Source organism: Poecilia mexicana, unplaced genomic scaffold, assembly GCF_051168715.1.
Source record: "Poecilia mexicana isolate PSO_F unplaced genomic scaffold, ASM5116871v1 scaffold_17, whole genome shotgun sequence".
Lineage (NCBI taxonomy): Eukaryota > Metazoa > Chordata > Actinopteri > Cyprinodontiformes > Poeciliidae > Poecilia > Poecilia mexicana.
In genome coordinates, this window is record NW_028263386.1 from 6,904,984 (window position 1) to 6,918,139 (window position 13,156).

The 13,156-nt window shown below is 38.0% G+C and overlaps 1 protein-coding gene across 1 annotated transcript in view; it reads left to right on the forward strand.

Moving 5' to 3' along the window:
- Positions 1-13,156, forward strand: part of ak5 (adenylate kinase 5) — a 95,437-nt gene that overhangs the window by 46,463 nt on the left and 35,818 nt on the right. Inside the window, exons 7-8 of the mRNA XM_088014746.1 lie at positions 2,461-2,551; positions 11,132-11,205. Of these exons, the coding sequence (XP_087870872.1) occupies positions 2,461-2,551; positions 11,132-11,205 (165 nt within the window). The remainder of the gene's footprint in view (positions 1-2,460; positions 2,552-11,131; positions 11,206-13,156) is intronic.

The window sequence follows — 13,156 nt, forward strand, 5'->3', positions numbered from 1 at the left end:
TTTGGACATGTCGAATTTGTTCATGTTTTTTTGGTGTCTGGAAAATTAGCTGTTTCAAAAACCTTCGGAATGTAAAAGTTACAAATCAGCAGGCACTTCACTGTTACCTAGCAACCTCAGCAAAGCCCAGCCTGCCTGTCACCTAGCAACCCAAGTGGAACTCCAGCACATTTTATCAGTTAGTTTTACTGCTGTACAATGGCTGCTGGAAAAGACAAGTGTTTTGTTGTTGCCTAACTATTCAGAAACCACTTGCTGCATTTTTATTGGTTATGCAGGAGGCTCAACTTCTGCTTTTCAAAGATGCACGGTTGTATAATTGTGCATCTGTTTGCAGCCATTTTCACATGCGAGTGTAAACGTTGAGTTAGGGGACATGGCCAGCAGAGTATTTGGTTTTAAAGAGACAAGATGCATTAAAACAGCTCAAAATAGGCAGAACTGAGAATAAAATCTCATTATCTAAAATGATGTTGTGCAAAAAAAAGTAATAAAGTTTTTTGTAGCCTAACCTGTTGAAGGAAGCATAATAGGTCACATTTAAATCCTTACTTTCTTTGTACACGTCTTCAAAACTATCTGGGAGTTTTGTATTCATTGGTTATTTTGATTAATTTTCCAAATTTAAACTATTTTCAGCCTAATTTTGTTCTGTCTGAAAAATACCAATGATAAAACAGTTTAATAAACAAATAATTCACAGCTAATGCTGATGATGCATCTCAGGGAATATTTTCACCTATTCCTGCTGTGTTCTCACAATCAGACATTTACACATTAAAATGAGAGAAAACATTTAAAACACCTCCAGGCTGAACGATGTTTGACTCCGGTGTATATTTGTGTGGATCGGCCTTTTTGAGGGTGATAGTTGTGGCTGTGAAGGGAAGCGCGGCGGCGAGCTGCTCTCCTGTGGCTCAGACCTGTCTGAGCAATGCTCAGCCTGATCCCCTCTGCTCCTCCTCTGCAGGTAGACTCCAGGGAGTCTCCCACGCATCTCACACTTAGATGCAGGCTCTCATTCTTTGGTGGGGGGGTTGTTGTTACCATGGTGACCTCCAGAGGAAGCTTGTTATCTGTAAAGGTCTATCCTTTTTGTACATTTCTGCTGACTCCCACTGTCACCACTTACTTTAAGTTTGGAGTGTGCAGCGAGTTTCTCTCCTGGCGAATATTCAGCAGGAAGTTCAGTCATAGTTCAAGTCAGAAGGTCCTTTTGTTGCTTTATAACCGCCATTAATATATATATTTTTTTGGTTATTGATTGTTTCAAGTTTATATTATTTTTAAATGAAACATTATGTATTAAGTAACATTTACAAGAAAATATGTGTGATTATAGCTAAGCGGCTAATTTCCATCTCTAGTCCCATTGGCAGGCTGATGGATATGATTTTAATAAGAAGAAGAAGAAGCAGCAGCAGCCTCAAACAACTACACAAAAAACTCTTCATAATGGAGAAGGGAGGGCAATTAGACAGTTGTTCGCAATTTTTAGTTTATATTTTTTCAATGACTTTCACTTTAAGTGAATAGAACTAGCTGAACAGCACTAAAAATAGTGTATAAGCTACGCTAAGCTAAACAGGCTAATTGTGAGAATTAAAGGGAGTAATTAAACACCTGTTTTTAATTTGTAGTCTATAATGAGCCAATAATTTTCACTTTAAGTTGATAAGTTCAATAGAGTTAGCTTAACGGCGCTAAAAATAGAGTTGTATACAATTAAGCTATGCTAATTCAGCAGGCTAATTGTGAGTAGAAAGGGGAGTATATTAAACACCTGTTTGTAATTTGTAGTCTATAATGGTTAAATAATTTGCACTTTAAGTTGATAAGAAGAGTTAGCTTAACGGTGCTAATAAATACAGTTGTTTATGATTAAGCTACGCTAAGCTAAACAGGCTAATTGTGAGTAAATTAGCCTGTACCCTAAGCCGCTATAACAAAATCTACTGCACAGACATGATAAACAGATCCATGTGTATTGTCTGGTTAAATATTTTGTTGTAATCAAAGACTGCAGTGCATTTAGATTAAACTGCCATTTTACTGTGGCACCTTCAGTCTGCGGTCACTTTTTGCCTTTCTGCTGCTGTAATTTCTTCTGAATGGCACATAAGGGTTTCCTGGAAGCAGATTAGTAAAGTGAAGTCTCAAGTTCACTCAGAAACCTTATTTGTCACGGCCCTCTTTCCTCCTGATCATGTAGAGGAAGCGAGCCGGGCTTCTGAAGGCTCTGAAAGGGGGCGATCGACACGCAGGAGAAGCTAATTAATGTGGTGTTAATAAAGCTTCCGGTGTGCTCTGAATGCAGAACGACCCGAGAGCGCCTCGGCTCGTTTCAAGCCTCATTCATCTGTCAAACTCAGCCGGGAACAAAGGGAGAAGCAACAAAAGGTAACGTCAAGAAAGTGTTAAACAGCACAGTTAATATCATTTTCCTCTCGCCTGTTTCAGCTGGATGCTGATCGAGATGAGGAGGAGGTTTTCTGCAACATCAGCATGACTTTGGATAACAAGCTGTTTCCCTCTAAAGAGCCCGCCGCCGGTAAGATCAGCTTTTTATTCATTAGCAGTGACATGCGGTAATTATGAAGGACTTGTGAGGACGCGTAAAACGCTCTGTTCAAACTGAAATAAAGACATTAGTGCACTTAAAGTATTAAGTCACCATTTCCATGGCAGAAAGTGGCTGGTAAAGCTGCAGGAACTTATTACTGCCGTAGATTATTCTTCTTTTTAATCCCGTTACAGTGAAAATAACTGAAGTTGGAGAAAATGAAAATGGTTTAGAAAAAAATAATACATTATATAGTCAACAATTGTGAAAACCAGTAACATTTTGTTTCATTTTGCTAAATACTGTCATTAAAATCATCAATGCACATCAAATATGTTAGTCAATGTTTCATTTCTTATGGTTCAAAAGCAACTCTAAGTAGTGAGCATAATGTGGAAAGACTTCATCTGTTAGAAAACATAATGCATAACAACAACTACGTTAAGACAAGTTAGGAGTTAAAAGCAATTTGAACGTTGTTCAATCATCCAAAACTGGAAAGGCAATGCAGTCTGCAAAAACATGGCCGCCTACCAAAATGTAAAGGCCAGGCAAGAAAAACATTAACCAGAGAAGATGAAATAAAGCTGTGTGGGTTTCTCCACCATCACTGTTAGGCAGATTTGAGAAGTAACTAGTTACTTTTACTTGAGTAACTTTACTCTTAGGAGTATTTTCTCTACACTGTACTTTTTACTTTAGTAATTTTATTATGAAGTATTTTTACTCTTACTTGAGTAAAATTTCTGGACTTTTCTACCCACTGAATGAAAAACAAACATGTTTTTACCAGACACAGACTCCTGCAGTTTTATTAAAGTTTCGTAAGTTTGTTAATGAAAGAAACTGATTTGGAAAAACATTTCATTTTGCCTGATTTTGTTATTTTTTGTTACTTACATGAATTATTGCCACTTTTGTCCTTAAAACACCGACATTTCCAGTTAACTTTACATTTTGGTCCATCTGATTGTGTAATTTTTAAATATTAAATGATTGATCATTTGATCAGTTACTCAGTACTTGGTTAATACTTTTATAACCAAATACTTTTTCACTCTTTCTTGAGTAATTTCTTGGACGTCTACTTTTTACTTCTACTTGAGTAAAAATATGTTGAAGTACTGCTACTCTTGCTTGCGTTGGGTACTCCACCCATCTCTACTTTTAGGTTATCTGGTCTCTTCAAATTGTCCTAAATTGCTTTTTTTCCCAAACATGTGACCCGTATCCAACTTTTTTATGGCCCATTTCTGATCTTCATCCAGCTTTTATGTCATTGATGTGAGACATGAATCATAATTCTGCAGCAGCAGAAGCCAGACGCTGTAAATCTGGACGTAAACAATGGCTGAAAATAATTATTAATTTATGAAAGAAGTCTGTGTCACTGAAGCGCATCTCGTCACAATCAAACCGCTCTTCGCTCTGACTTCACTTCTCTGCAGAAACTGCGATCAATGCGCCACAAAAGGCCGTTGCTTTTAGTCGTTCTTTCTTTTTATTAGCTTCGTTATGATCTTGCCGGCTCCCATTGCTGAATAACTTCAAACAGATCCATAGATGGCGGCGTCCATTATTACTTCTGTAGTCACTGCGCTGCTTTTTACAAACACTGCAAAAATACAAAATCTTACCAAAGAGTATTTGATCTAGTTTCTAGTGCAAATATCTTGTTACACTTAAAATAAGACAAAACTAACTCACAAGTAAACTTTTCAGCAAGATATAGGAGCTTGTTTTAAGTCAATCATTCCTTAATATTGATTAAAAAGTTCTATTGGCAGATAAACTAACTCATAAGACATTTTTTCCATGTAACAAATGAAATAATCTACCAATTGAATAGGTATTTTTTAATCAATATTAAGGAATTATTTATTTAAAAACAAGCTCCTATATCTTGCTGAAAGGTAATCTATTAGTTAGTTTTGTCCTATGTCAAGTCTACTAAGATATTTGCACTAGACAATAGGTCAAAAATACAGTTTTGCAGTGTAATTCTTCTGTAAACTGTTCACACAGAAGTCTGACTGCTTCAGCCTGGTCTGAATTACCTTTAATAAAATGTTTAAATATTTACTAGACATCCAGATGGAACTATAAAAACATCCCACTTAAAGAAAAAATCTTGAATCCTGGAAATTTAGTATTTATTTGCCGAATATGAGAAATGATCAAAATAACAAAAAGATGCAGCCCTTTCAGACCTCAAATAATGCAAAGAAAACAAGTTTATATTCATTTAGAAACAATAATACTAATGTTTTAATCAGGAAGAGTTCAGAAATCAATATTTGGAGGAATAAAAATGAGGTTTTCAACGGCGTTCAGTGCAGAGGGCTGTTCATTTTTACAGAGCTGTACTCTTCAGCTTCACCAAAGAGGCCCACATTCAGTGGAGGAAAGAAAAGCCATCGCCCACAGACTTCCTGGTTAACGCAGCCAGATTGAGAGAGTTAGCAGCTCTGTGAGAAACACAGACTGAGGTTGAAACTTCACACCCTGCAGGTTGTTATGTAAAACCTGATGAGCAGCTGCTCACAGCGCTGATCCGAAAGGTGCGACCAGTCGGTGCTCAGTCGGCGCTCTGAAGGCGTTTCTGTGCCGATTTCATGGCTGATGCGTTTCATAAGACGGTTAGCTAAAGGAGACGGACGAGGGCTTTGAGTTGGCAGGATGAAACCATCGCTGAGGGTTTCATAACGGATCATTTCACTGGACAATCCTTATGGTTCAGGTCAAAATGTTTAAAATAGTCGATTATTATTATGTTACTTATTTATTTATGAATTCAGGGAAGTTGTTTTGTTTGTTAGGTGGATCATTTTGTGTACAGGTTTTGTTACAAACTAACAATTTATTTATTTAGTGGATTCCCAAGTGTCCATCCATCCATCCATCCATCCATCCGATTATCAGTCCATCCATCCGATTATCAGTCCATCCATCCGATTATCAGTCCATTCATCCATCCATCCATCCATCCATCCATCCATCCATCCATCCATCCATCCGATTATCAGTCCATCCATCCGATTATCAGTCCATCCATCCGATTATCAGTCCATTCATCCATCCATCCATCCATCCATCCATCCATCCATCCATCCATCCATCCGATTATCAGTCCATCCATCCGATTATCAGTCCATCCATCCGATTATCAGTCCATTCATCCATCCATCCATCCATCCATCCAATTATCAGTCCATCCATTCATCCGATTATCAGTCCATCCATCCATCCATCCATCCATCCATCCGATTATCAGTCTATCCATCCATCCATCCATCCATCCATCCATCCATCCATCCATCCATCCATCCGATTATCAGTCCATCCATCCATCCATCCATCCGATTATCAGTCCATCCATTCATCCATCCATCCATCCATCCATCCATCCATCCATCCATCCGATTATCAGTCCATCCATCCATCCATCTATCCATCCATTCATCCGATTATCAGTCCATCCATCCATCCATCCATCCATCCATCCATCCATCCATCCGATTATCAGTCCATCCATCCATCCATCCATCCATCCATCCATCCATCCATCCTATAGTCAGTCCATCCATCCATCCATTCATCCTTCCATCCATCCTATAGTCAGTCCATCCATCCAACTGTCCATCCATCCAACTGTCCATCCATCCATCAGTCCATCCATCCATTTGTCCATCCGATGGTCCATCCATCCTATAGTCAGTCCATCCATCCAACTGTCCATCCATCCATGCATCCATCCATCAGTCCATCCATCCATTTGTCGATCCATGCATGCATCCATCCATCCAACTGTCCATCCATCCAAAATAATTTGATCCGCTCATTATTCTTCATCCTCAGTATTTTGGTGTTTGGCATCAAGTAAAACTGCAGCAGCCATATTTGAGTCTAATGGAGAAACATTTTAACCTAATTCTGATGTCATAGATGGTAAAACCTTCTGAAATCTCCAAATGACTGTTTAAAAATCGGATCTATAACTTTTAATTCCACTCCATCACAGCCACAATGCGTCTGATACTGTAAAGAAACGATGACGCTGCTGTTCCTCTTTGTTTTAAAAGCTGAGCATCATGGGCAGCTTCTGCAATTTAGTGAGGAACAGTTATTGCTCAAAATGAGGCAGATTCTCATTAGGAGGTGAAAAGTCACCATGAAGGTGACATAAAAGCAGCTTGTGACAAAAGCACGTTCAGAGTTTTGGTATTGACAGCAATGCTGCTGAATGGTGAATCTATTTAGAGTAATCTGAAGATAAAGGTTTAGGATAGGACCCGGGTTAGAGAGAAAATCCCTGCAGAATCGGCTGCTGTTTCAGGATTTCAGAATTAGCCTGACCCACAAACCACCCACATGTCTGTTTCTCTGAATGGTCTGTGTCGGATCGTTTGGTTTGAGCACATAATGAGACTCGGAGCCCATTCTCATTTCAATCCTTGACAATCCCTCAAGCTACTTGACAGCAAACTGACGCTCTATTCCCCCCAAACTGAGAGCAGTCAGCTACATGATGCAAATGTTAAAAACTAAACAGATGCAGGGGATGGATGGTAACATCTTCACATATTTTGCAGTTTTAAAAAGTACTTCCATAAACAAAATGCAGCTCAAACTGTGTCATATTTACACATGAAACTTCATTACATTATCTTTGTTGCACTTGAAGAGGGCAGAATCTCAGTGTTTCAAACGAGCGCACTTAAAAAACAAATCTTACCAGGTTTTTTTGGTAGTGCAGATATTTTAGTGCAACTTGAAATAGGACAGAAGAAACTAACTTGAACATTTCTGACTAGTAAGTCAATAATTTCTTACTATTGAAATTATTGTAAACTAGTTCCACTGGCAGACTATTTCACTTTTTCATCAAGATTAAGGAATTATTCATTTAAAACAAGCTCTCATATCTTGCTGTAAAGTTAGTTGATAGTTAGTTTTGTCTTATTTCAAGGCTAGCAGAACACACTTTGTAAGTTTCTAAGTTTTAAGTAATTAATGCTGAATATTTGACCATTTTGTTTGATCTTGGGCTTTAATTTTTCTCTGGATGTTTCCAAATATCTTCACCTCCTTCTGTTATCTCTTCAAAACAAACAGGTTACTCTGCAAATTAAAAATGCCTCGTTAAAAGCAGATTTCAGGAGGTAATTAGCTGCTGTCTGCCAGCGACGCTGAAGCTTGCAGGTTTGGATGTTTGCTAAAAACAATAAGAAATTTCTGCGTCTAGTTTGGTTTGGCTTCAGTTCTAAGATTAAAACGCTCGCAGCAGGGATGTAGAAGTAAAAATAAAGACGTGGAATGTTGTGCAGCATAAAAAGCTTGGATTCACGGAGAATGAGCTTCACACGTTTCAGTGATGAGTTGATGAAGGATATAAAAATAGACTCTAAGGACAAATCGTCCTGTAGTATTTTCGTGGCGGTTTCCCAGAAGAAACGAGGCCGTTGTCCTCTCTGGTTCTGGCAGCAGCAGCAGCAGCAGGAGTTCTGGGCCGAGGTGGCGCTGACGAGCCCCCCCCCACCTGACACCACCCGGTAAAAGCAGAGCCGTCTCCACGCTGACGGAGCCAGATGAACCCGGACAGGCTGCTGACTCTGTACTCCACTGCATCACGAAGCTCTTTATTATTATTATGCATCAAAAACCGAACAGGGGAAACGTTTCTGGATTAGTTTTCGTCTGAACATCTGAAGCTGCATCTTGAATTAATTTGAACTGTTAGGCAGAGGAGTTTTACTAAATTCACGGAAGATGATGATGAATTTATCTGCCAGTTAGAAACCAGAGCAGCTGTCTGGGATTTTAAGGTGCAGCAATTCGCCTGATTTCTGTCGCTCAAATAGATGCAAACCAAGGCCTGTCACAATAATCAATAAATCAGGTAATCGCATGATAAATTGAAACAAACTCACTATATTCCATTGGCATGATTTATCATTTCTCTTTTTTCTACCAAAAACTGAATGATAAAAATCTTCAGTCTGTTGCTTTGGTTTCAACAAGACTTCAAAATTAACTTTAGTTGTTGCTTTGTTTATTTAATTTGGATATTTAAAATGTCTTCCAGTTCCTCTGTGTGTGTGTGTGTGTGTATATATATATATATATATATATATATAGAGAGAGAGAGAGAGAGAGAGAGAGTACCCAAAGATTGTACTCAAGTAGGAGTAAAAAAGTATCAAGTAAAAAGTCAAGAACTGAGTAACTGATTGAATTATCAATCAGTTTAAGGACCAAAATGATGATAATTCATACAAGTAAAAAAAATAAAATAAAATCAGGCAAAATAATTTTTTTTCAAATCAGTTTCTTTCAATTAAAAACATATGAAACTTTAACCAAAACCACAGGCGTGTTTGGTGAATTTTTGGTAGAAACATGTTTGTCATTCGGTGGGTAGAAAATCCATAAATCTTCTAAATTAAAAGTAGCAATACTTTATAATAAAATTACTGAACTACATGTAAAAAGTGCAATGTGGTGAAATACTCCTAAAAGTAATGTTTTGTAATGTAATCAATCAAATTTCATTTGTACAGCACATTTCAGTAGCAAGGCATTTCAAAGTGCTTTACATCATAACATAAAAATACAAAGTCATGCAACATAAAATCAACAATCAAAACATCACATTAAGTCAAGTGTCGTCTTTAAATTTGTAATTGATTACGTTTAAAATCCAACTCTAAACAGGTGGGTTTTTAGTCGAGATTTAAAGGCACTCAATGTTTCGGCTGTTTTACAGTTTTCTGGAAGTTTGTTCCAAATTTGTAGCGCATAGAAGCTGAATGCTGCTTCTCCTCGTTTGGTTCTGGTTCTGGGGATGCAGAGCAGAACCAGGAGACCTGAGGGGTCTGGAAGGTTGCTATGACAACAGCAGATCTTTAATGTGTTGTGGTGCTGACCCGTTCAGTAATTTATAAACTAACAGCTGTATTTTAAAGTCTGTTGTCTGAGCTACAGGGAGCCAGTGAAGGACCTTAAAACTGGTGTTATGTGCTGCGAGCAGCAGCAGCAAATCTAACTGGTTTCTGCCCGCCGCTGCGTGTTTCTCAGCCCTGCAGGTCTCAGCAGGTGTGTCTCAGAAAACAGATCAACTGGAGCCAATTAGGATAACGAAGCTCCGGCTCTGAGAAAACTGTTTATCTGCTGCTGGAAGTAGGAAGCAGACAAGTGAAGGAGTTCTTACAAGAGGTGGAGGCCATGATTGATTTATGCACTTCTGCCTCCAGATGTTTCTCATTCAGCTGTTACAGCCTTACAAGGTTTTTACAGCTCGAAATGAAAAGGATTCATGGTTTTGGATTCTAGATGTTTTAAATCATGAAAAGAAAAGGATTTAGGAGAGGGAATGTGAATGTGTTACCACTTCTGCTCATCTCCGTCCCACATTCAGCTCTGGAAAAAATGAAGAGCCCACTGCTGCTGCACTGAACCCCATAGAAAACCTCCTCCTTATTCCAACAAATATTGATGTCTGAACTCTTCCCGAGTTAAAACATTAGTATTGGTGTTTCTAAATTGTTTCCTTTGCATTATTTGAGGTCTGAAAGCACTGCACCCTTTTCCTTATTTTGACCATTTTTCATTTTATGCAAATAAACACTAAATTTTTGCAGAGACATGTCAGGGGTTCATATAATATAATAATGTTCATTTTACTCAAACATATACCTATAAAAAGTAAAATCAGATAAACTGATAATTTTAAATGGTCTCCAGAGCTGTGTATAATATATTTATTCCCTTCAACATTGAATATGTTCTCTAATTAGATTGTGTCTGCTGTCCACAGATTTCTGTTAGATTAAGTTTTGGATTTTTCATGCAGTGAAGACATTTTTGCTCACAGTGATGCAGAAAAATCTTTAGTTTAAAAGCATGTTTTGAGTAAAAACTGAGTGGCATTTAGTAAAAACTTCATAATTAAAAAAAACTTTGGTCCTATGTTAATTAAAGTAACCCCAGAGCATGATGCTGCCACCTCCGTATTTTACCCTGTGTTGTGTAGATTCACTGCTGTGTCCTGTTTTCAGACAGACGGCCTTGTATTTGACTCATTTGTTTACAGAAAAACTGCAAATTAGGCCTACATCACCACCCCACCAACACCGTGCTTTACAGTTAGTTTGAGATTGAGTTTTTGGTAATCTGCTTTTCTCATCTGTTCAAATTGTTCCACTAATCTTGTTTTTATTTAGACAAATTTGCCAGGCTGTGCTGCAAAATTCTTAATAAATAAGAGCAAGTAGCTGCTAGTAAATAAAGTTCATTAGTTCTTAAATTTTATTGAAACATGAGTAAGGGGTGTACTTACTTCTTCATGCACATCTTTTCTCATCTGAAGAGTGTGTGCATTATGTTTTTTTACACATTAGAGTGAATTTAAATAATTTATTTAACCTAGTAAACAGCAGAACATTTTTATTATGTCCTGATACAGTAAACGGATTGAAAAAGGGTGTACTTTTTTCACTCTGCTCCTAAAATACCAAGCTGTTAAAGTGATCCTGTTACGAGTTATCGACTGGGTCTGTCTGTGTTCAGGTCCGAGCGAACTGGATCTCAATCTGCTGGGGGAAACCGGCAGCCTGGCAGAGGAAACCCACAAAGAAAACCAGGTGAGATAATTTCCCAGCGCTGGGAACATGCGCTGATAAACGCAGTGATTACTCAAACTGCACTGCAAAAACAAAACCTTACCAAGTATTTTTGGTCTAGTTTCTCGGACAAATATCTTCGTACACTTGAAAAGAGAAAAACTAATACACAAGTAACTTTTCAGCAAGAAACAGGAGCTTGTTTTAAGCAAATAATTCCTTGATATTGATGAAAAACTACTAGTTCCACTGGCAGATTATTTAATTTATAACATGGGAAAAAGTCTGGTTATAAGTGAAATAATTTTCTAGCAGAACTGGTATTTTTCAATAATATTGAGGAATTATTTACTTAAAACAAGCGTTTATAAATTGCTGAAAACTCGCTTGTAAGTTTGTTTTGTACCAAGATATCTAGAAACTAGACCAAAAGTACTTGATAGAATTTAGTGTGAAAACATAATGTGAAGCTTTCACCCTCAAACTTATCCTAAAAACCCGAGAAAAACTCCATAAAAATAAAAGTGTAGAAAATCCTGTAGTGTTTTCTTATGTTTATCCGAATCCAGAAGCTTCCCCTTTAGCCTTTTTAACCTCACTTTAATATCAACATTTTAATATTTCCCTCCGCATTTTAAATAAAGATTACCAACCAGATAAACTCTGATTTCCTCATCCAGCGCTCTTCTTTTCTCCTTGGTTTCTAACATGAGCGACAGCCTCAAAGCAGCTTTAAAAAATAAAAAGGTGTCGGTAAGCTCGTCTCAAAGGCCAGATGATTCAGCGCTGTAAATGTCCTGAGATAGCAGCCATTGTTGTGCAACGTTTGGCAGCGTTTCAGATCAGCGCCGTTCCTCCACACAATCTGGATGCTGCTGCTGTCGGTGGAGCAACAACTTCAACCTCTGTCTGATCTCTCATCCAACTAAACGACTCAAAACATCTTTCTGAGCTCTTTTCCACTTCTGATTCTCTACGGCTGTTTTCTAACCAGGTCGGGTTTGTTTCATATACACACACTCTCTGCGTCTCCCGTTTTTCTCTCCATGTCTTCAACTGAATGTTTTCAGATCAGGGAGCTGTTAGTGAAAAACACCCTTTGCCCCAAATAATAACTGCGTACCTTTAAGGTAGATTTCCACCTGATATTCCAGTAAACTTGGTTTGATTGGGGACCAAGGTTGCAACATTTTTACTTTCATGCTTCACTGTGTCAAACGAGCCAAACTAACTGAAAACCTGTTCCCCTCCTCGCCTGTGGGGGCGCTGCACCAAGAACAACTGAAGGAAACAACACAAAAACCTCTGAAGAAGACATGAGCTTAACTTCCTTCTTCACAAAATGAAAACAAAAATGGATTAGCGTCGTATTTTACCGTTTTTAGCATTTCGCTTTTGTCTTTGGTAAAAGACTATAAGCCATTACTCCCACTAGCAGTAGACTAGCTCATTTGTTTAGGTTGTTTTTACCCAGAATGCCCTGCACTGTGGTCCACTTCGTGCTTTTGGAGCTGTCTCTATTAAGTTTAGCATTGATACTGCACCAGAGTTCACTTCAACCGAACTGAGAGCGAGGTTTTTAGGCAAACCGGAGTTCACTTTTTGGCATTCGTGCCTGCTCTTAAAAGAAGAGGTGACAGTGATAAACTTAAGAGGCTTATATAAATATATATAAAGCCTTTTTTAATGTGTTTAAATTTTATATAATGTTTATATTGTTGTCTCTAATTATGCTAATTTATCACAGATGTCTCTTTTTTGGAGGCCGATTAGCCCAGCTCGATAGCATGTAGCTGAAACAGGTTCTTTTTAGCTCACATTAAGACCTTTATATATTTATTTATGGTTATTTCCCTTTTTTAGTTTTTCAGAACCGGGCACCCATTTATTTTTTTCCCACTACTTTTCTTGCTTTTTTGGTCCACATCAAAGATTGATTGCGCATTCACACCTCTCCAAACGAACCAGACTT